This window comes from Populus nigra, chromosome 17, assembly GCF_951802175.1.
Source record: "Populus nigra chromosome 17, ddPopNigr1.1, whole genome shotgun sequence".
NCBI lineage: Eukaryota > Viridiplantae > Streptophyta > Magnoliopsida > Malpighiales > Salicaceae > Populus > Populus nigra.
The window spans coordinates 9,073,345-9,097,758 of NC_084868.1; the positions used below are offsets into that span (position 1 = coordinate 9,073,345).

Below are 24,414 nucleotides of genomic sequence, written 5' to 3' on the forward strand. Positions count from 1 at the left end.
TTTCTAATGTTTTTAAATCGTTTTGATGTGCTGATATTAAAAATAAATTTTAAAAAATAAAAAAATATATTAATTTTATACATTTTCATACCAAAAACACTTTAAAAAATAACATCTATTACACTTCTAAATACACCCTAGGATTAATGAAGAATTAAAAAGATAAACGAGCGACTCAAACTTGAATTTTCACATCTTTAACAATCCTATAATAAAAATAACAGTATATTTAGTTTCAAACTTGCAAAACTATTTTTTAAAATATAATTTCAATTCAAAAACTATATTTTTTTTTTTACAAATGCATGTATAAATAGAATAATTATGCATTTGGTAAATAACATCTAATCTCAACAATACTTTCATCGCTTGATAATGGCTTAATCATTTCTCAAAAAAATATGAGAATACCGTAATCTTTTGTTGTTCAACTATCATTAGTGATACATTGATTAGAATTACTAAAGGCCTACTAGATAAATGAATAACTCAAACTTAAATTCCCACTTTTCTAACAATATTATAATAAAAATTGCAATCAATTTAGTTCCAAACTTTAAAAGATTTCTTTGTTTAAATATAATTCTAATTCAAAATGTTGTATTTATTTGGTTAAAAATGGGTATATAAATGTTTGTTAAAGGCTCCCTTTTATATATATAGAATGGAAACCTCTTCAACATTTATGGGAATAAAAAGCTTAACCAAGAGAAAACCTTCATATTGTGATCAGACGAATAAATTGTGGAGAAGCTATAACTAAGATGTCAATAAGGTCCAAGAAAAAGAAAAGAACGTCTATATCTAGTGATGAAACCCTATCCCTATCCCTATCCCTTTCCCCTTAATAGTCGGGGTGTGGTGTTTCCGCCGATGCAAGATGTGATCCAACACCACTACTAGTATCTTTGGCAACTGCCACCCCTCCTAATAGTTCAAGTCTGACGACTCCCCCATCCCCTCAACAATCATCTTTGAGGGTAGTGTTAGCACATCAAATGAGAACACACCTACTAGCGGAGAATAATACAGGGGGATTTATGCCTCCTCCTAAGTTGTCATTGGCTAAAAAAAAAAGAAGAAGAATCATGCTCATTAGTCTTTATAATTAAGATAAAATCCCAAATCCTTTTATAAAAAAAATATGTTAGTTGTAGAGCTTCAAATAACGAAGAAGTTAGTCTAGAATGCTGACTAGGAACTGTAGGCACACCACAAAAGGATTGAGGAGTTAGAGTTGACCATGAAAATGGCCTAGAGTAAAACTAAAAAGGCCCAAACAAAATCCTTATATCTTCATGTTGTAAGGAATATCTCGCAAGAGTTTCTCAATATGTTGAACTTGCACTTTGAAAGAGGTTATAAGAGATAAATAGATTAAAGTGATGAGTAATCTTCACTTCTATAAAATATCTAAAGGTGGGGTGTTGAACTTTTCTAAAGCCTTCCACCCTATTTTTATGCTTGATTTAAGGGTGATTTTCCTTAGATGTGATGTCGTTATTACTCAATGGAAAAACCTGGATAAAGAGCCAATAAAGATTATAAAAAAAAAGCCCAAGAAACGCAGAGGTAAAGTCTGGTATGGAGGTGCAAGGAGACCAATTATTAGAGGAGAATGAGCTTATTAAAGTTATAGAGACGATGAAGGCTAATGACTCTAAGATAAAGATTGTGAAAGAGAATCCAGTTAGATAAATCCCTTAAAATGGTTAATTTATTATGCTTTTATTTCTTTAACTTTTTTTATAGCCCTAGTTTTGTGTGGTTTTACCCTTATATAATGAACATTTTCCCGAGTATGAGTTTTTAAGAATTTATATTCTTCTATAAGTTATTGTTGCTAGTTTTGATTTGTTTTTTTTTTAAGGTCAAACACCTTATTTATGTTACCCAAATATGGATCCAACATCTCAACATGTGGAGGATATTTAGGTTGAACATTTTTAGGTTTAGATATAGGATTAGATTCAGTGTGTGTTAAGTAATGCAATGCAAGGTGCTTTTCAATAAAAGAAATGTATAAAAATGATATTATTTATTTATTTTTTAACATCAGCACATCAAAAGTATAAAAAAACACCTAAAAGGCATTAACTTAATGTTTTTTAAGACAAAAAGTAGTTTGAAAAGCAAGTGTAACTATAAAAACAAAAACTTAACGTCTTAAAACTTAAAATTTGTATATTTAGCACACCTTATACCTTGGGTAGTATGGGAGTCCCCAACATCCCATTCTTAGATATAACGAAGGCACCACAGGATATGGTGAATGTATCTAGTGAAATCCCAATGGATATACTTGGGGATTTTTGTATGACCTTATCATCTAAAAACTCTTTCAAGTCATGAAGGTTAATTTGTGTAGGCCTTTATACCTGGACAAGGTAGCCCCCAGTACCTTAAAAATGTTAACTCTTTATATTCAAGTAAGATGACTCTTTGTATCTAGGAAGGAGTTAAACTTTTATACCTGAACAAGGTGAGTTTTGATATTGAAGGGAAAATACCTTTATATATAAGTAAGGTGACCCCCTGTAATTGAGGTGAATTAAACTTTTATACATAAAGAAAATGCCTACATAAAAGGAGAATGTCTTTATACTTGAGCACCCCTTTCCCCGAGAGGATATAACTGTTATACCGGGGGAAAATGGTTTTCAAAAACCTAAAAGGCGAATGCCTTTATACCTAGGCAAAATGGATAATTTGAATAATACATAGATAAAATGTATTTTTTTCATTCCTTGTTAGGATATTATACAAATCTTTTATCTTTTTTAAAAAATAAAGGTATATCTCCTCATTGTCATTTGGTTTTACTTGATAGTAGTTGCCTTTTTTTTAATGGAAAACTTCATGATCAAATATTTAGTGTTCACGATAGCATCAATCTCATATTGAAGAGGTATGATATTATGACATTATAGGCTACATTTATTTTGATAACCATGAAAGCTTGTTAAGGAGTTATAAATTTGGGATACATACCAATGGTAAATGATATTTCTAAGCCATCCTTAATCAACACATATTTTCTATCTATATTAATCAACAAGATTATAGAAAACACTAAATTGTGTGAGGAAAATACTGTAGCCCCACATCATTGTTCTCCCTCTCACAATTCACCACATCCTTTCATAATTTACCGTGGATTTCCACCATGAGTTACTTTTCACTTTGGTCATCAAAGCTTTTTTTCTCCTCAATTCAGTCCTTTTTGTGGTCAAGTTGATTGCTAATTTGCTCTGATTTGTTGAACAATGACAGGATTGAAAAATAGAGGACTAAAATGTAAAATACAGGAAAACATTATTGCACCTTTAAATTTAAAGTGAAAAGTTCATTTATGATCTTTATACATTTCAATTTCTTTCATCTCAGTCTCCTTGATTTTCAAAATTTTAATATTAATCTAGAACTTTATTTTCTTTATTTTTTAAACTCGAATTTAAAAGAGGACAATTATAGATATTACAAACATTCATGAGTTGGGTATATTAATTCTTTTATTCTTTAACGATGTTGAAAAAATATTATGTGGCAACTATTGGAACAAGATAAGACTGTTAAGATGCATATATTAGGGACAACATAAAAACTATCACTATTTCCATATAAAAACAAAAACAAAAATCACAGTTAAGCATTTTATCAAGCAATTAAGGTGCAATATGATACAAAGACAGACTAGTAAGAAGTGACTATAAAGTGCTTTTGAATTTGTGGTTTGACTAAGAAAATAAAAGTTCACTATGGATTTTTAATATTTTCATTTGTTTTCTCATAGTCTCTTGGTTACCAAGCATAAAAAAAATGAAATTATAAAATACACTATCATTTTATCATATCAAACTTTAAAAGGAACAATTATAATTTCTATAAAAGTGGAGAATAGAAAAAAAGAAAAAAGATCAAAAGAATGAGAGGCGGTTATGAGTGTGAAGGCGATAGAGAGAGAGTAAAATGAAGAGAGAGAAGGAAAAATATTATTCATACCAAAAACTCGGGTTACTTACATTGGATTATACGGGTTAGGTCGGGTTGAGCGAGTTTTAAAAATCTCAACCCGTGATATCCATTTATTAGGGTTTTTTACTCATTATCATCTATAATATTCACATTATCTAATTTTGATGAGTTAGGTTGAGTAAGATAATGCAAATATTACAGATGAATTGATTTTTTAAACACTCCTGCTACAAAGTAACATCAAAGCTCCTTTTACCTAACAAAATACAATTAATGACTTTCTTCTATTTTTCATTTCTACAAGCATTTTAGTTAGAAGAGATTTTTTTTATCATATTAATTAATACAATCAAAACTACTTGTTATTTATAAGTTAACCACTACTGCAATGCAATTTCTTTTAGATATAATTGAATTTTCTATGTTATACTCGTATAATATTTTACATATTTTATCTGTCATTATTGAGTTTTATATACATTTAAGATGATAAGGCATTGTATTTAGTTTTACCGTTCAAGGTACCTCGTACCGTATGTTTTTTTTATAGATATTTTTACTTGACTTAACATTCATGAATTATACATCAAATATAATTGTAGTTTATTACAAAAATAGATAGGTCCATGGCTTATATTAAATAATACTAATTACATTCATAAATTTATTTTGATTAAACAAATATATGGAACAATGAGAATTCATAGTAATTTAATAATATTTATATAATCACAATACACAACACCATGTTCAATAATATTAAATAATACTAATTGCATTCATAAATTCATTGTGTGTGTGTGTGTGTGTGATTTTGCTTTATGATGATTTTTTTAAATAGTCATTATGTATTATCATATTTTTTTAAATTCATTGTGTGGACATAAAGTATATAAGATTCAGTGGAATTTGTGGTTTAAGTGGTTACTTCATCAAGAAAAAACATACTATTAGCATAAGTATTTAAAAAAGATTTAAGTGGTTACAACATTAATGAACATTAATTAAGCTGTTGCTATGATTAATTTGCTTAATAAGCTCACATTTTGGTGAATTTGACGGTGGAAATCCTGCCACTAATCCACTTAATTGGACAAATCCCTTTTCTTTGAAACATATTTTTCTCAAAATCATATCCTTTTTCACAAATATTACCATGTTCTAATAATACTTATATACCATATATTATAATTTGAATTCTTTATTTTTCAGAAAACATGCAAAATTCCTAACAACTATCGAACTCAATCTATTCAAGCATAATATATTGCACCTACAGCATTAACATTAATTAAGCTGTTGCTATGATTAATTCGCTTGGCTCACATTTTGGTTAATTTGTCCGAATAACATATATATTCCGAGTTCCAAGTCATTTTCCTTTGGAAAACTTGTGCATACTCTATAATTTTAAATAATTTAAACATATGTTATTTTAAAAAGAAGCTTGCAACGAATCTTTTTTTTACAAATAATAAACAAATAAAGACATTCAAAAACTACCAAAAGAATTTGACTAGAATTACAAAGTTCATAAATTATGTGTAATCTTGATTTATTCCATAAATTTTATGCCGCCGCCGCCGCCGCCGCCTTGAGTGCCTTCGGATCCAACCCCAAAGCAATGACTTTATCATTCTCGAAGCTAACGATGAGGCTCCTTCGATCCTAGCCATATAAAGTTAAAAGAAAATTACAAGTTAGTTTCTTGATGAACCGATAATCTTATTGTAACGATGTTTGAAACATTCTAAATATTTTTAATACCTCAATCCTCATATTTCTTTTTTGCTTCATTTCAGTCCACGACTCCAATAATACAGGAAGAGAGAGAAGATGGCGGGAAGAGAGAAGATGGCGGGACAACTATTTCTAGCAGCAATTTGAGATAATTTATATAGTGAATTTTAAAAGAAGTTAGTAATTAAATTAAAATATAAAAAAAGAGGAATCTCTAATCAATAAAAAATATATTTTAAAAAAAAGTCTTTATCAGGTTTTGCCTGGTCATAAGTTACACAAGTTAACTCGGGTTAACTCGAAAAAATTTGAGATTTTAATATTTTATATAAAAAAATTAAGAAACAATCTATGTGGATATAGGCTATACATGTTGTAAATAATTAAGTTTAAAAGATTATTTCAAAAGGTTTTTTTATTCTATATTAGTAAGATATTATCTTATTCTTCTAAGTTGAAGTATTTAAACCAAAAAAGTTTTTTTTATCCCACATTAAAAAAGCATAATTATTTTTTTTATGAACATAGAGTATATATACTAAAAGGCTTCGAATCCCACATTGAAAAAATAAAACATTTTTCTAGTATTTATATAGTGAACTTTCAAAAAAATTAACAACTAACTGAAAAATATGAAAAAAAAAGAGTCTTTAGGTATGAGAAAAAACACATTTGAAAAAAAAAGGTCTCTATCGAGTTTTTTCGAGTCACCCGAGTTTCGGGTTGACCTAGCGGGTCAATCGATTTACTCCGGGCCAACTATAGACCCAGATTTTAAATGAAACAGACCCGGCCAAGGTCTCAGGTCACCCGAAAAAATTAAAAAAAATATTTCAGGTTTTAATATTTTATATGAAAAAATTAAGAAACAATTCATGTGAATATAAGCTATACATATTGTATATAATTAAGTTTAAAAGATTATTTTAAAAGGTTTTTTTATTTCACATTAGAAAACTATTATCTTATTCTTTTAAGTAGAAGTATTTAAACCAAAGAGGTTTATTATCCCACATTGAAAAAAATAATTGTGTTTCTTGTGAACATAGAGTATATATACTAAAGTACTTCAAATCTCACATTGAAAAAAATAAAACATTCTTCTAGTATTTATATAGTGAATTTTCAAACGAGTTAACAACCAATTGAAAAATATATTTATAAAAAGGGATCTCTAGGTAGGAGAAAAAACACATTTGAAAAAAATAACAAGTCTCTACTGGGTTTTGCTCGGTCACCCAAGTTTCGGGTCGACCTGGCGGGTCGACCGGTTTACTCTAGGCCAATTATAGGCTCAAATTTTGAATGAAACAGACCCCGTTAAGACCTTAGGTCACCCGGAAAAATGAAAAAAAATATATTTGAGGTTTTAATATTTTTTATGAAAAAATAAAAAAAAATTACATGGATATAGACTATACATGTTGTAAGTAATTAAGTTTTGAAAGATTATTTCAAAAAGATTTTTATACCACATTGAAAATATACTATCTTATTCTTCTAAGTTAAACTAAAAAGGTTTATTATTTCACATTAAAAAAACATAACTTTTTTCTTGTGAACATAAGTATATATACTAAAGGGCTTCAAATCCCACTTTGAAAAGTAAAATATTTTTCTAGTATTTATATAATGAACTTTGAAATGAGTTAGTAACTAATTGAAAAATATGAAAAAAGAAGAGTCTTTGAGTAGGATAAAAAATACATTTGAAAAAAAAAAGGTTTATGCTGGGTTTTGCTGGGTTACTATGTTCTGGGTTGACCCAACGGGTCGATCGATTTACTACAGGCTAATTATAGGCTCAGATTTTGAATGAAATAGACTCGGCCAAGACCCTAGGTCTTGAGTTGACTCGTCAGGCTGTGTCTGATAATTATGATGACAACCGTGTCAAATCAAGGTGTTGGGTGTGACATGCCGACCAAACCCATTGTATTGGGTCCGACATGGCATCCAGACTGAATATCTTGGGTCTGGAGGCTATGAGAAACCCAAGAGAATTGGATCTGGCGGCTGTTCCAGACCCAAAAAACCTTGGGATTGGTGGCTCTTAGGTTTGGTATTAACACCTAACCCAAGAGCCTTGGGTCTGACAACCATGTCAGACCTATAAAACTTGGATCAAGTAGTCATGCCTTGACCCAACACGCCCCAACAACTTTTAGAATAAAAATAGTAAAGACAACGCCCCATGCTTCTATAAATATCTACAGTGTGATTCACAATACAAACACTCTATCTACACAATACCACTATAGTATTTTTCCCACGTGTTTGAAAAGTATAGTATTATTTCAATCTTTACATGTATCTAGTTTTCTTTTTTAAACTTAATTAGCAATAATTTGATTTTTTTAGTAAAATTAATTAAAGTAAAATGATTTAGGTTGACCATTTCACTCTAAAAAATATGATTTATTATGAAATCTCTCAAGAGCTATGTCCAAATAGTCAGGTTTTGCTATATAACTTACTTAAATGTTACAATTCTTTTTGTAACTTTAATCTTTTAGTGTTTTGGTTTCAAACTTGAATTATCTTTAGAATATATAGTTGTTGTTGTTGAATTAATAACTCACTAAGGATATATATATATATATATATATATATATATATATATATATATATATATATTGTTTGAAAATTTGATTACTATTTAGTCAATTTTATTGGACTAAAATGCTCTATTCTAAGAAATCAGTTTTCAAAAAAATTTAGCATCTTATTCTTTGAGTTCTTTATGGAATCTCTCAACAAAAACTCAGTTAATTTGATTTGATTTCTAAGTTCATTTAGAATTCCCACATTTTCTCGTAACATTAGTCATTTGTCACTTTGAATTTAATTTTTAAAAGTATTTTCTTTAGGGTTTATTTGATGATTTTTTTTTTAAAATTTTTACTAAATGAAATTAATTGAATTAAAATGATTATGTTAGCCCATTATAAGTTCATTACAAAAATTATCAAAATTATGTTCATGTAATAGATTTGGTTGCATAATTCAATAAAATTTTGCACATGTTAATTTTAGGGCACATGTTAATTTGGTGTTTTTTTTTTGGATTTAATATTAGTTGATAAAAAGTTGCTGTTTATATAGCGTTGGCATATTTAATTAAGGATATGCCTATTATGTTTTAAGAGTTTTACATATCATATAAAAAATATATTCAGATAGCTTGGTTTGGTTATATAATTCACTTATATTGAATCTCTTTTCTATGATTTCATTCATTTATAATTTGGTTCCAATTTGCTATATCTTATAAATGTAGAATTAATTGATGATAATTTAATTCTTATTTTGTCAAATTCATGGAATAGCCCACAGATCGATCATTGCAGGTTTAAAATCAACATATTTATTGATGATGTAATCATTATGAGGATTTGGATGGGCACTGATCCTAGCTAGTATTGTTACACCACATAAATAAAATTATTTTTAATTCTGAGAGATGTAATTCAACATGTTAGATTTTAGATTTATTCTCTAAAAGTTATTAGTTCGAGTCCCACAAACTTCAAGATCACTAAAGATTTACATGGTTGTTAACTTTAGGACGCGTGAGATTAATCGAGGTGTGCACAAGTTAACCAGGACACCCATGTTAATAAAAAAAATTATTTTTTAATAAATTTGAAAAAACTTGTAAACTAATTAATGCCACATGATAATCCATTTCATCGTTTTGTCACTATTTCTTATTAATTATTCTATCAATTTTAATTAATTATTTTATATAACTTTACTTAAATTTAATTAAATAAATAATAATGAGTGATAATATAACATTTTGGAATCTTATATGTTTAATTATATTTTTATTAGAATTAAAAACTATAAAATTAAGAGGATCTTCACTCTTAATAAAACGATATAAATACTTTTATATTGTTTTAAATCTTCTTTTATTTTTTTCCACAGAGAAAAGTATAAAGAAATAAGAATGCTTACAAGGCATCAAATAAAAATTGGTTCATACAATAGACCAATCAAATTCTATATATGATCACTATCTAAATCATTACAATATATATAGTTTTCAATTTTCATGCACACTATACATTATAGTTTTCACATGTAATTAAATTTACCCAAGCTCGAATCCTCACACCAACATATAGTTTTTTTCATATCTTTTTATTTGTATTTTATTGACTTAAAAAATATTTTCATCAATTTGCATCGAAATCACTCTTATGTTCCTCAATTGACAAACAATTCTACCAAAATTAATTACTAAAAGGGTATATTAGAGTTTAAATTTGGTATATCTTGATTTAAATTTGGCACATCCCATTTTGAGTCTAGATTAAAGATTATTTTAAGATTGTGATAGTAATTGTGGTTCATAGTATTTTTTTGTTTAGAAATGCATCAAAATAATATTTTTTATTTTAAAAAAATTATTTTTAATATTAACACATTAAAAAAATCTACAAATCTAAAAAATTTAATTTTGAATAAAAATAATTTAAAACTTAAGAGAACATGATTTCACTATATTTCCAATCATGTCCTAAAAATTCCAAGGGTTGCTAAAAAGCTCTGGTCGAAAGAAGAGAGGCCCCTGATAATATGAGGATGCTACCCTCAAAAGGCCCCTGGTAGGAACGATATTTTTTGACCCAATTTGTAGCCCACTAAGTCCAAAACTACCTATATATATATATATATATATATATATATAAAAGCCCAAGTCAGCCCAACCAGCCTCCATTCGGTTTAGCCCAAATATTGCACCGACCCAATACATTGTCAGCTAGCAACCTTGCACGGATCCACACTTTCAAAACCCCAAATTAGGGTTTCTCTCCCCTCCTTCCTCACACTCACACGCACAAAAAAAAAAAGGGGAAAAAGGAAAACACTCTTTGTAAACTCGAAGTGAAGGCACCATGGTTTACCTCTGATAAGCTCTTCTCTTCTGTGACTGATCAAGAATACTTTAGTTTGATTTGATTTGACTTGATTTGATTTGTGTAGCCGCAAGGAGATTACATAGAGCTGCACAGGAAGAGGCATGGATACCGCCTCGATCATTTCGAGCGTAAGCGCAAGAAGGAGGCGCGTGAAGTCCACAAACACTCTGAGAGAGCCCAGAAGGTCCTCTTTGTCTTTTACACCTTTTTTCTTTCTTGAATTTGCTGTTTCATGTTTGATTTTAATGTGACTGTTTTTGTTATTTTTGTGGTTGGATGGGAACAGGCTTTGGGTATTAAGGGAAAGATGATCGCCAAGAAAAATTATGCTGAGAAGGCTCTCATGAAGAAAACGTTAGTCTTTTCTTAATCATACTGATCAAGTTGTTGGTAATTAAGTTTTGATTATACGAAACTAGTATGTTTCTATTGGTGATGATGTGCTCTTCTTTTCGTATTGAAATTCATTTTTTACCGCGAATTGGAGACATCAATTTTAATGTCTTAAGTCGTGTTTCATTTCTCATAGTATGGCTGTTTAGCAGTTTTGCGTAGCTGGTTAGGATTACAGAGATTATTTCTGTGTATGATTACTTGGTGGTGCCAAAGGTGAGAAGTGCGGTGGTTATCTATTGGCTTTAGCTAGGGAATTTGATTTGTAAGCTAGGAATCGGTTTTAAAGTTGTTGGCTTTATGTTTCAGAGTACTTCTCTCTCGTTTGCCTTTCTCTTGCTGTTAAAACATTTGTGTAAGTTTTGGTCGGAATACATGCAAAGGAGATGCATCCTCACAATTATATTTTCTTGTAAAATTGGGTTTTGCATATATTAGCTTGTGGTTATGCAGCATTGGGATGTCAACATTGTCTAGTTACTTTTACATATTCTCTTCATGAAGCAAGCAGTTATTGCCAGTTATGCATGTGGATAATTCTGTATCATGTCAACAGATTGGCTATGCATGAGGAGTCAACATCTAGGCGCAAGGTGGATGATGATGTTCACGATGGAGCTGTTCCTGCCTATCTGTTGGATCGTGAAAACACTACACGAGCAAAGGTAATGCTTTTTGGCTGATATGACTATAAATCATCTCTCTTATTCTTACATGTTCGGAAATAAAATATGTGACATGGTGCTATATGTAGATTCTTAGCAACAGTATAAAGCAAAAGAGGAAAGAGAAGGCTGGAAAATGGGAGGTCCCTCTACCTAAGGTAAGATGGAGTTCAATTTTTCCTTAGCATCTCCATCATGTGCCTCTCTGACTTATTCTCCATTATGAATTATTGCTTGAATATGCTGATTGCTCAACACTTTGAATGATTATTAGTGTCTCACTTGGAAGTCCTTTTCTTTCTTTAGGTGAGGCCTGTTGCAGAGGATGAGATGTTTAAAGTTATTAGATCTGGCAAACGGAAGAGTAAGCACTTTGCAAATTTTCTCCGTTCATCATGAAGCACCTCTTAAATTCTTATTAGACAAATCGCACATACACCTGAATTTGGATCACATTCAATTCAGCTTATGGTCAGTTAGGAATGTGGGTTGAACACCATTGGCTTGTTGATAAAAATAATTTGATACCTGAATTAAGGTAACATATAATTCAGGGTGTGGTCAGTTAGGAAACTGGGGTGATAAACTATTAGTTCACAGATTAAAAAGAATAAGTATAGAAATCCTGACTTTGTACCCCACATTGTAATCCTTTTTTTAACCCATGCATGAGGCTAGTGTTTATGTGCATGTACAAAGATAAATATTTTCATGTACATTTGAGGTTTTGTATTATGTTAAAACATCCGAGAGATGTTAGCCTAGAAATGACCGTAATGTTTTTGGCTATCTTTTGCAGCCAAGCAGTGGAAGAGAATGGTTACTAAGGCCACATTTGTAGGACCAGGTTTTACAAGAAAACCTCCCAAGTATGAGCGTTTTATTCGTCCTACAGGGTTGCGATTCACCAAGGCTCATGTGACACACCCTGAGCTCAAGTGCACCTTCAACCTTGAGATCATTGGAGTAAAGAAAAACCCTAATGGCCCTACATACACATCTCTCGGTGTGATTACTAAGGGAACTATCATTGAGGTAAATACCTCTTCCCCCCCCTCTCTCAAATACCAATTTATCTCCGTGAGCCTGTTATATAGTTATATTTCTTGTTTGGCGTTGCCTGACCACTTATTTCTCATCATTTCAAATTTCAGGTGAATGTCAGTGAATTAGGTCTTGTCACACCAGCTGGTAAAGTTGTTTGGGGTAAGTCTGGCCGGCCAAACTTGGTTTCAATGCGGATATTGTTTCAACTATAATCGCTCCTTTCAATTGCTTTGCTAATTTGGCTTTCTATGGGGTTGATGCAGGGAAATATGCTCAAGTAACAAATAACCCAGAGAATGACGGATGTATAAATGCAGTTCTACTTGTTTAGGAGATCAATAATAAAATAGAAGGAACTGTCTTTGAAGGAAACTTCTAAGCTGTGTTTTCCTGACACCCAAACGCATTGTTTCATATTTTGTGTAGTTGATCCCCATTTTGTCCTTTCGTGTTGATTTAAGCGTTCTTTGTAACATGGAATTCATACCCCCCGTGGTATTCCAATTTTGCATCAGATTACTGAGTATTACCCTTCTTCTTGGTGGTTTATTATGTTTTGATTGCTTTCTTGTTGGGTTTGCTAGTAAGCAAGGCCATTGTTTTTTGAACGTGAAACAGATTAGTCATCTCTGCAGAAAGGGAGCAGTGAGAAGCAAGCATATCATGCACCTCCATGCAGCATTTGGGGCTCGTAAAACACGGCCACAGGTCTATCAAACTGTTTAAACCCTCGTTGCTCATCAATGAACATTTTCCGGTGCTATCACATCACTCGGACAGTATGAGAGGGAGCTCGTACCTACCAAGAATTTCGAGCGAGCGTATAATTTCTATTGTTTTCTGCATCTAGGACCCGTCCTGTAGGAAGCAACCTTCCCCTTGACCTTGGGTGGTGGTCACTAGAAAATCACATCCATTGCCCTTCATTTTAAGATTTCTCATCCTTTAATCGATGGGTCAATATTTTTATTCATAACCAGCTTAGCTTGTTACATATTTTAAATGCTTATAGAGACGCTTCCTAATCAGTATAAAATAGAAAAAAATGGACAATGATGAAGTGTTTTCAAGCTTAGAAGAAGGTACATCATGTAGAGGGATTCCTAGCCCGAAACCATTTATTGACCAGATCAAGAAATAAAATTTAAATGCTTGCTGGGAGGCAAGCAATTGAGTCGCCTGGATTGATGTTGCTGTAATTCGGGGTGCATTCACCAGGAGCAGGGCTGTTGCCACCTGCAAGCCTCCTGGTCAAATCTTCTACTGGCACCTTGTAGGCAGCATTCCTGCTAGCACAATAAACCCCAACGGCTGCTGCTGCTGCCATCCCATAAATATTGGTGGTCACAAGACGCTTTGACTGCAAGAGCCCCCCCTTCGATGGAGACGGCTGGTCTGTCCCATCGTTCCTTGATCCACAACAAGAATCCCAGTTCTGCAATAAATAGCGAAGTCTTCACTGTTGTTCTCGAATACATTATGACAACCAAAGCCATTCTCAAAAACGTATTCTGCTCGATGGACAACGATACATTATATATTTTTATACAAATTAACAAAAATACTTTCCTTCGAAACACTCAATCGACACGATCTATTAAAAATATAAATTGAAAGCAGAAGGAATTGTTATATTGTCCAAAAATTATTTTTTCTTCGTGGTTATTTTTTAATAAATTAAATTAGGATTGAGTATCTCGTTTGAGAATATTTTCTTTAGTTTGGATCAGAATATATGACTTTAAAGAAGATTCAACAATAACCCTATATGTTGAAAGCACTTAAATTTATAAGGATAGATTAAATATTGCAATTTCTTTAAAGTATATAATATTAATAAATTTAATAAATAATGAGCACATAAGTGCAATGGAGAGAAGGTCACTAATATATATTCTCTTACGGAGAGAAAGGTCGTGAACATTGTGTAAAGCCTAAATACCCAAGAAATAGAAGAGACTGCCTAGATATTTAACTGCAAAACCCTTACCAAGTTCATGGATTAATCCTATGATGACACTCATGTTATTTCTTATAACAGCAATACTATCTACATAGATAAACATAAATATGCAAAAAGATTGTTTATACATATAAAATAAGGAGTGATTAATATCTGAACCACTAAAGTTGAGCTCTAGATGAGCTTGTAATAGTTTATAATGAAGCATATGGTACTTATAGTACTTAAACCTTTTAGGTTGCCCACATAAACTTAACTTCTTCCTCAATATAGCCATGAAAAAAATGCATTAGACATATCAAGGTACTACAAAAACTAGGGGTGATTCTTTTCGGTTCGATTCGTTTTTTATCAAAAAAAAATAACCAAACTGAATTTTTTTTTTTAAAAAACCGAAACCGAACCGAAACCGGTTCAAACCGACCGGTTTCGGTTTGGTTTTTTAGGACAAAACCGGTTCGAACTGGTTTGGCTTGGTTTTGATTCGGTTTGGCTTGGTTTTTTCAGGTTTTACTCGGTTTTTTTCTGGTTTTTTTCGGTTTGGGTTCGGTTTGTTCAAAATTTTAATCGGTATAATTAGTTTTTTTCACAGTTCGGTTTTTTTTTTCCGGTTTTCTCGATTTTTCGGTTTTTTTACTTACCCCTAACGAAAACCAATAAAAATGAGTTGCTGATATAAAAATCAAACAAATTATAACTAGTTTAATAATAAAACTAAATGTTTCGGTGTAGTCTACATCATCTTATTTGTCAGAACCTTAGGATATAAGGTGAGATTTAAATCTATCAATGCTCCTATTTGAATGTTGTTTGATATTATAAACCCGTGCATGACTCATTTGGTTAAAGATGGTTACATCGCATTCCATCTATATGGCAATATTGTTCTAATACTGGTTCTTAATTATTTGGTTATGGATATGAGGTTTAAAGGGTATTTATATGGAAATAAAGGTTTGGAGATAATATTTGGTATAATAAAATTGGTAATCATTAAAGGCTTTTGGTTTAAAAGAATTGGTATGAAATCTAGTGGTCATAGATTGAGTGTGTTGTTGTGAGAAGGTGGATGCAATGAGAAGATGTTTAGAAACTTGAATTTAAATAATAGTAAAAACTTGAATTTAAAAAGGTTTAATTTATAGATTTTTTTAAATCATACAAAAAACAATCATATATTAATGTTCTATTTGGTAACATAGTTAATCAGCTTTTGAAATACCTGAAAGATGATGGATTAATTTGTGGTAGAAAAACTTAGTGTAGTGATGAAAGAATTGTAAGAGGAATGCAATCCCTAATAATAATATATGCAATGAGATGTTCTTCTTCAACTAGGTTTTTTACCACAACAAATTGATTAACCAAATTTTTTGCAATGAGAAGATGTTTAGAACAATTCTTAGTTCCTTACTAAGTGGCTGAAGCTGACACTTCAGGTATGAGGAGCAAACCTGTGTGCAAAATGAGTCTAACCTTGCTTTACAGTGTTTAAGCCATAAACACTAGAAAAAACATTATTAAAAATATAGTAATATTTAACCATATTAGTACAAATTGATTATTTTTCTGCCATTTTAGAAATGCAGGATTTATTACTAATGTTAAATTATCATCATAAGAAAATAGATATTGGGATTAACTATTCCTAAAAGATCACAACTCCTCAATGTAGTATGTATATAACAAATACATGGAGTTTGAATTTAACATTATCTTTATGACATGGATGGAGGGCCAATAAACAGCAACTTTTTGGGTAGAATTCCATTGGCTCGATCGCTGCTCGGCTAGGAGGTGACCTATCTTTGAACAAGATCAAAATGTCTGTAGTGATGTTGATCTAACAGTAGAATCCTGAAGCATCCAGGATCTTGATTCTTGACATGGACGGCGAAGAACAGAAGGAACAAAAGAATGATGGGATCGAGTTTTAATTTAGCCCACAAACACAAATGGGATATAGCAAGCCACTCATGTCTGTGTCAACTCGAATAACTTGTTTAAGGGCTTGCCACTCTTCAATTTTGTCTTTATCTACACTTTCAAGATGTGATTGGAACCCTAGAAAAACCTCTTTGGAAATGCATTTGGCTGGCCGACAATCGAACATCTTCTGCCTTGGAAGACTCTAAGCTAAGCATCCAGGAACATTGTTATTTTTTTTTAATATGTTAGTGATTAATTCTAAAATTAAACACAAATAATAAAGTCACCCTGTAATAACTAAAGTTATTAAACTAAGTCTAGATATAGTTTTTTTTTTATAAAAACTAAAAGTATCGATTGATTTTTTAATTTTTTTTGAATTAGCTTGAATGTACTTGCCTAATTCTTAGGATCTGTTAATTTTTGTGTTTTAAAAATATTTTTGAAAAAAGTAATTTTTTTTTACTTTAAATTAATAATTTTTTAGTATTTTTAATTTATTTTGATGTAATAATATCAAAAATAAATTTTAAAATATATTAAATAAAAAATATTTTAAAAAATTTCAAACACCCATTTAATCCCAGCGCGCAACTGAGTCGAGCTCCCACTCAGGTTTAACTATTAAAGCAACCGTATATAATGCAAACTATATATAATGGAAATGAAGCTAATTTGAACGGTGGAAATCCATCAACCTTCCACGCACCCTCACCCATGCACGCTCCTTGGCAGCATATCCTTTAAGCCAGAATATTCGTATGAGCCGACAGATAATTCGCGGAAGAATCTACCCTGCCCAATCTCTTCCTGCCACCTCACTATCCCATGTGACGACCCCACGTCATCACCCGCCGAAATCTCCCCTCCCTCTAAGATCCTACATGTCCAACCACGTGTTTCACTTCCAGAACCTTATAGAAAATAAAAAAGGACAATTACAAATCAGTATCCCAGCTGTGTATAATGTTTTCGTTTGAGTATCCGTCTTCCAAAATCGAACAATTTTTACCCATTTTTACCCTTTCATTAGGAAATATATATATATATATATATATATATATATATATATATATATATTCCTATCATTATCATCTTTCATTAGGCTTGTTTGTTTGATAATACATTGTTGTTTTTTTTATTAAATATTATGTTAATTATCGAGATTTTTAAAGAAATAAAATGAGGTGAGGAGAATAATATATGAAATAAAATAAAATAAATTTCATCTCTTCTAAATATATAAATTCAACTTATTTATTAATTAAATTAAAATTTCAATTACAGTAAAAAATTGGTTTAAATAACCTGTAATATTAATATTAATTCCTAACAAACAAGCCTTATGAGTTTAATTGAAATAATATATTTAATTGTGAGACTGAAATGTATTCTTACCAAATTAAAAACATCACTAACTCTTAGCCGTTGAGAACCTTTAAAAAACAGAAAGAAACCCTCTCCTTCCTCGTTTCTCTGCAGATTGACGTCTCTTCAGTGTTTCCCTTCCACGAAAAACTCTCTGCAAAAAAAAAAAAAAAAAAAAAAAATCCAAAATTTAAGAAATTGGGAAACCCTAATTGTACAAACTGAACAATGGAAGCAACTTCAACATCAACAAGAACCAATAGCAACAACACGGCTTTCTCTTTAATCTCACGAGGATGGAAAGAGGTCCGTGACTCGGCTGACGCGGATCTCCAACTCATGAGAGCACGAGCCAACTCATTCAAGAACTTAGCCAACTCATTCGATCGCGAAATCGAAAACTTCTTCAATTCAGCTTCAATTGCATCTTTCTCTGTACCTTCACCGCTCAAACCCTCTACTTCGCCCACAGAAATCGATTTTGTGAAGAAGTTGCAGCCAAAAATTTCCGAAATTCGGAGAGTTTATTCCGCGCCGGAGATAAGTAAGAAAGTTTTAGAGAAGTGGGGACCTACAGCGAAGTTAGGGATTGATTTGTCGGCGATAAAGAATGCAATTGTGGCGGAGGGGGAGGATGATTTTAGGGGTGGGATTGTGGGATTTGATAGGAGGAGGAAATTGGGGTTTAGGGAATTCTGGGGGGAGGGGAAGGAGGAAGGGGGAGGGCAATTCGGGGAATGGGAACCAATACGTGTTCTGAAAAGGAAGTTTAGGGAATTGGAGAAGAAAAGTGAGTTTGGTGAGATATTTGGCGGGTTTAAGAATAGTGAGTTTGTGGAGAAACTGAAGTCTAGCTTGGTATGTTTTCTGTTATTACTGCTATTTTTTTTAAATTGTGGTTTGGTTTATTCAACTGTTTGGATGAGAAATTCAGGAATTTTGAGTTTTAAAACTTTCGTGAGACTTTGGAAATTAGGGATTTAGTTTGGAGTGTCTGATAGAGTTTTTATTTTGGATAAAGGGTTTTATTGGTCTCTTTATTGGTTTTTGTTAGATCGATAAATCTAAACGACTATATATGATACCACTCAAAAGTTTATTGGATGTTTATTTTGATCACTCTATGGTTAAACAACAAATTTAAAGGTCTTTTAATGAAACATTAGCTCAAGTAGAAATTTTTGCTATAACATTTGAAGCAGGCGAGGGGGGCTGTAAAGGCCTTGTGTAAAAGCAGAAACTTTCTTGGAATGACTGATCTTTAATTAATGTTAAAAGGCCTGATGATGTTGCGTTCTTAATATCTTTGTTTATTAGGAAGGTTAACCATTAACCATAGGATCCTAATTTCATCATGTAAACTTTTAAGTTCATGTTCAGTGCTGCTGTCAGTTCTATGAAATGCTATGTTAACATGCGTGCTGCTATCTAGTTTGTTGTACCTGGTCAAGTTCAGAGTTCATCTTCAGGAGATTTGCTCTTAGTGTGGAGTGTGCAGTTCCCAGTTAGGAGGAATTCATGTAAACATGTCTGACATTAATAAGGTAGTCAAGGTCTGGGTGACATGGATGCAGGGTTTGCTTTCAAATCTCAAGGAAATGTGTTAATCCCTCATGGAGACATTCCTTCCACTGAATGCAATTAGATTGACATTTGAGTGCAAATAAACACCAAAACATTCTCCCTTGGCTTGACGTTTGATACTTAAGCTTGGTAAAATCTTGCAGTTACTGTATAATATCATGGTTTGGAATCATCATTGCATATTTTGCTTTCTTTGATATTCATTTGATGATCATAAGCTGTTTTCATTCTCTTAACCAGCTATCCATCTCTGTTTTTTCAGAAAGCAATCCGCAAGGAGCCTCAGGAGTCAAAGGTTAGATGCCTACCTGTATAGTCTATCACATTAAATCTAATTGCTGACATGTTTTCCAGAAAGTGAGACGTTCAAGTTTTGCATTCATTAGACTAAAGCTCAAGTCGTGATGAATTAGGCAAGTCCAATCGCATCTTAAAATCAGTTTCCTACCTGAAGTTTGTGTCCTTGGGCTTGGAAGCAATTGATGACACTGGATGCTGAGACCACTTAAACCCATCGTAAAATGACTTGGACAGCTTAGAATCAAATTATCCATTTAAGAAAATAAACAGAGTAAAAGACAGTTTTAGTGGTAGCTCTAATGTCACTCCAACCAGGAGGAATGAACTTAGCATCTATGCTGCTAAGACATTCTTGTGGAAAATTATCTATAATATGCTAACACCTTTTGAAATTCATTTTTTTTAATCTGTCATTTAATATTTGTAAATATAAAAAATATTGCAGGTTGATATGCTCTTGCCTTAGTAAATGATTTTGAAGTTTCTGGGCTATTAGCTGGAGGGTACTGCACTTAGTCTTCCTTTTCTCTTTTCTGATAAATAAAAGCAAATATATACAAAGGCACCAAAGGATTGCTGCTCATGGTGATCTCTTGATTTGAAATTGTAAGAGCATACTAAGTCTCTTGATCAGGCTTATCCATTTTGTTTTGTAGACCACAGACTCCCCAGGCTCCACTTTGAGCCTGTTTGGAAAGCTAGAACCTTGCTAAGCTTGGCTACTTCTTAACTTAGGACTGATAAGACGTTTTCGAGTCAAGAAACACCCCAATCTTGAACCATCATACAAAGCAGACTCCATTATTTACAGTGTACACAAGCTGTTTGGCCTCTGAATGTTCACGTGGGAAAAATTGAATATAATCTGTTATTATTACTATCTTTTGAGATGTTTATTTGAATAATAAGTAATATGCCAAATGTTTGCTTGTGTATGCCTGATGCAGGAAGTACCACCACTGGATGTACCTGAGCTTTTGGCATATTTGGTCAGGCAATCTGAGCCATTCTTGGATCAGCTTGGTGTTAGAAAAGGTAAGCAACTTGAGGGTTTATTTATTTATTTAATTTTTATTTTAGTCTGAACTTCCACTTTGGGTGCAAAGGCATATTATTGCATGCATGCTTACTCTCTTGTGAATGTAATATTTTTGCCAATACTGCTTCATTAGCTGGACTATTCTTGAATGTCGTTCTATTGTGTACCTGAAGAGATCTTTATATTCTGGTAGTAGGAATGACCTTAATTCATTTCATGCTCTTATGTTCATGCTCTTTTCTGTGGAAAATTTATGAGTAGTTCCAATTTTCTAATGGCAATGAAAATTAAAAGGATGCTGTTAATTGGATAATCATCATCAGATCAATTAATCCTCATTTGATTAAGATTTTTCATACCAATGTTACTGATTCGATTGCATTGTGGATGCTAAATTATAATTCTTAATGCTTAAAAAAGTTAAGAATGTTGTCTTGCAAGAAAAAAATGGAGTAATACGTTTTGGGTCTATCTTTTTGTAGGAGGGTAGAATTTCTGGGAGGAGGGTAGTGAATATATGAGGTGGATTGTGTTCCCTCTGAGGTTTTTCTTAAAAATACACCAGGCCAGGTTGTGATTTTCATACTTATGTTGGAGTTTTCACAACTATGGGAAAATTGAACCCCTGCCTCATGCCCTCTCATAATTTTCTCTATGATGTTGGTATTCACTACTGGGAGCACCAGATATGGAAGATTACATCATCCATTTGCATCTCTTGAAGAAAAAATGCTTCTAAATCCATTTGTAAATGGTCACTTCTGAAAACAACTACTTTTATAATTGTTGATATTCTCTTCCTTTGGGAAACTGATATAGTATCATATCTTTCAAATAATTGTTTATGTGATACTGATACCTTTCATCTTTCTGGAAAACATGCTTATTGTATATTAGTTGACCTGTATACAGTTTGAGTTTTGTAGTGTTCTCATTGTGATTCAGATGTTTGTGACAAGATAGTGGAGGGCTTGTGCAGAAAACGCAAGAACCAATTTTTGTTGCCCTCACTGTCTTCAGGAAAATCGACCCTCCTTGATGAGAATGCAAATGATGAACTGGATTTAAGAATAGCGAGTGTTCTTCAAAGCACAGGGCATTGTTATGATGGAGGCTTTTGGACTGACTCATCAAAGCATCACCCATCTGACGGGAAGAGACATGTTGCCATTGTCACAACTGCTAGCCTTCCATGGATGACTGGAACAGCTGTTAATCCACTTTTTCGAGCAGCATATTTAGCAAAGTCTGAAAAGCAAAATGTTACTCTGCTGGTTCCATGGCTTTGTAAGTCAGATCAAGAACTAGTTTATCCCAATAATCTCACTTTTACTTCACCAGAAGAGCAGGAGAATTATATACGTAACTGGCTTGAGGAAAGGGTTGGCTTTAAAGCAGATTTTAAGATCTCCTTTTATCCAGGAAAGGTAGCTGATTGATAATCAAAATACGCACCATCTTGTTCATAGTATCGAAGTAGAAAACAAGTGACATTTTTGTTCTCGTTGTTCTGTAGTTCTCAAAAGAAAGGAGAAGCATAATACCTGCCGGGGATACTTCCAAGTTTGTTCCGTCAAAGGATGCTGACATTGCCATCCTGGAAGAACCAGAACACCTGAATTGGTATCACCATGGAAAGCGCTGGACTGATAAGTTCAATCATGTTGTTGGAGTTGTCCACACAAATTATCTAGAATACATCAAGAGGGAGAAGAATGGGGCTCTCCAAGCTTTCCTTGTCAAACACATAAACAACTTGGTCACACGAGCATACTGCCACAAGGTAAATTGACTACTTTCTTGGATTTTCTGATCATTGGATATTGAAGGTGGCTTCACAATTTTTTGTTGTTGCTATTGTAGTGTTAACCATACAATGAGCAGATTTTTGGAATGTTCATCCTATTACTTGGATTAAATTGTTTCATGTTCACATTTTCAGGTTCTTCGCCTCTCTGCTGCCACCCAGGATTTACCGAAGTCTGTCATTTGCAATGTTCATGGTGTGAATCCAAAATTTTTGAAAATTGGGGAAAAAGTTGCAGCTGAAAGGGAACTTGGGCAGCAAGCCTTCTCAAAAGGAGCATATTTCTTAGGCAAGATGGTATGGGCCAAGGGATACAAGGAGTTGATAGATTTGCTGGCAAAACACAAGAATGAGCTGGATGGCTTCAAATTAGATGTATTCGGAAATGGAGAGGATGCAAATGAAGTTCAGATTACAGCGAAAAGATTGGATTTGAATCTCAACTTTCTTAAAGGAAGAGACCATGCTGATGATTCTCTTCATGGGTAAGGATTTGATAGAAGCTGTCTTCTGTATTTTATCATATAATGCAAACCGTGAATTGGAACTAAGGAGAATTGGAACTAAGGAGAGCATCTAGATGATCTCTTCAATTTTAATGAATAACTCAAGAAATATAACTGCCAAAAAAAAAAAAACCTTGTGTGATGATCAGGTAGAGCTTCTTTTTTGAGCTAGCCTGCTGAAAACTTTCCTGCTGTGCGATCAGTAATGACTCCATCAGAGAATGAAGCATGTCTTTGTCCCTACTTAAACTATTTGTGTTTTTTGTGGAACATTCCTCTTTTCTTGAAGAGACTAAGTTTTCATAAATCTTTGTGGCTGTGTTTTCACCATCTGTAGTCTTTTAACATTTCCTTCTCTGCTTGAAGGTACAAAGTTTTCATAAATCCCAGTATCAGTGATGTGCTCTGCACAGCCACTGCTGAGGCACTTGCAATGGGAAAATTTGTCGTATGTGCCGACCATCCATCTAATGAGTACTTCAGGTCATTTCCCAATTGTCTGACTTACAAGACATCTGAGGACTTTGTTGCAAGAGTTAAGGAAGCATTAGCAAATGAACCTCAGCCTCTTACACCCGAGCAAAGATACAACCTCTCATGGGAGGCTGCCACCCAGAGATTTATGCAGTATTCGGAGCTTGATAGAGTCTTGGATTCTGAAAAAGATGTAAAATTGAGCAAAACTAATGGAAAGAGCATCACAAAAGCAGTTTCAATGCCTAATCTGTCTGAGATGATTGATGGAGGGTTGGCGTTTGCCCACTACTGCCTCACGGGGAATGAATTTCTTAGGCTGTGTACTGGAGCGATACCTGGGACACGGGACTATGACAAGCAGCATTGTAAAGACCTCCATCTCTTGCCTCCGCAAGTAGAGAATCCCATCTATGGATGGTAAGTAGATAATACTGTTGGTATCAAAAATCTCCTGTATAATAATCACACAATGTATGTAGGAACCGTTAAACTTGCTAGTAGAAAGGAATTTTTCTTTCATTATTGATGTATTTATATCCGAAGCATAAGTTCCACAGCCACCTCCAAATTTTGTATTTAGTTGTCAATAGATACAAGCAGATGCTAAAAACTATTGTAATTCACAGTGCAAGTAAACTGCGCTTTTATGTAAGAAGGTATCAATGACAAATCTCACTCAAGTTGGAAGTA

The 24,414-nt window shown here is 32.7% G+C and overlaps 2 protein-coding genes and 1 long non-coding RNA gene across 3 annotated transcripts; 2 read left to right on the forward strand and 1 right to left on the reverse strand.

Moving 5' to 3' along the window:
- Positions 1-10,500: 10,500 nt before the first annotated feature.
- LOC133676864 (uncharacterized) lies at positions 10,501-13,287 on the forward strand. Its single transcript, XM_062098644.1, has 9 exons — positions 10,501-10,625; positions 10,711-10,830; positions 10,933-11,000; positions 11,596-11,704; positions 11,794-11,862; positions 12,011-12,068; positions 12,504-12,739; positions 12,859-12,910; positions 13,015-13,287. The coding sequence occupies exons 1-9, from the start codon at positions 10,623-10,625 to the stop codon at positions 13,080-13,082; spliced, it is 783 nt and encodes a 260-aa protein (XP_061954628.1). The 5' UTR covers positions 10,501-10,622; the 3' UTR covers positions 13,083-13,287.
- Positions 13,288-17,231: 3,944 nt separating this feature from the next.
- LOC133677222 (uncharacterized) lies at positions 17,232-18,179 on the reverse strand. The gene is made up of 2 exons (XR_009835720.1): positions 18,042-18,179; positions 17,232-17,557 (listed from the first exon to the last, which is right to left on the reverse strand). It is a non-coding gene; the product is annotated as an uncharacterized LOC133677222 (long non-coding RNA).
- On the forward strand, positions 18,092-24,414 carry LOC133677221 (digalactosyldiacylglycerol synthase 1, chloroplastic-like). The gene is made up of 7 exons (XM_062099119.1): positions 18,092-18,869; positions 19,858-19,890; positions 20,843-20,930; positions 21,880-22,361; positions 22,451-22,717; positions 22,877-23,226; positions 23,614-24,414. Exons 1-7 carry the CDS (start codon positions 18,240-18,242, stop codon positions 24,143-24,145), a joined length of 2,382 nt encoding a protein of 793 aa, XP_061955103.1. The 5' UTR covers positions 18,092-18,239; the 3' UTR covers positions 24,146-24,414.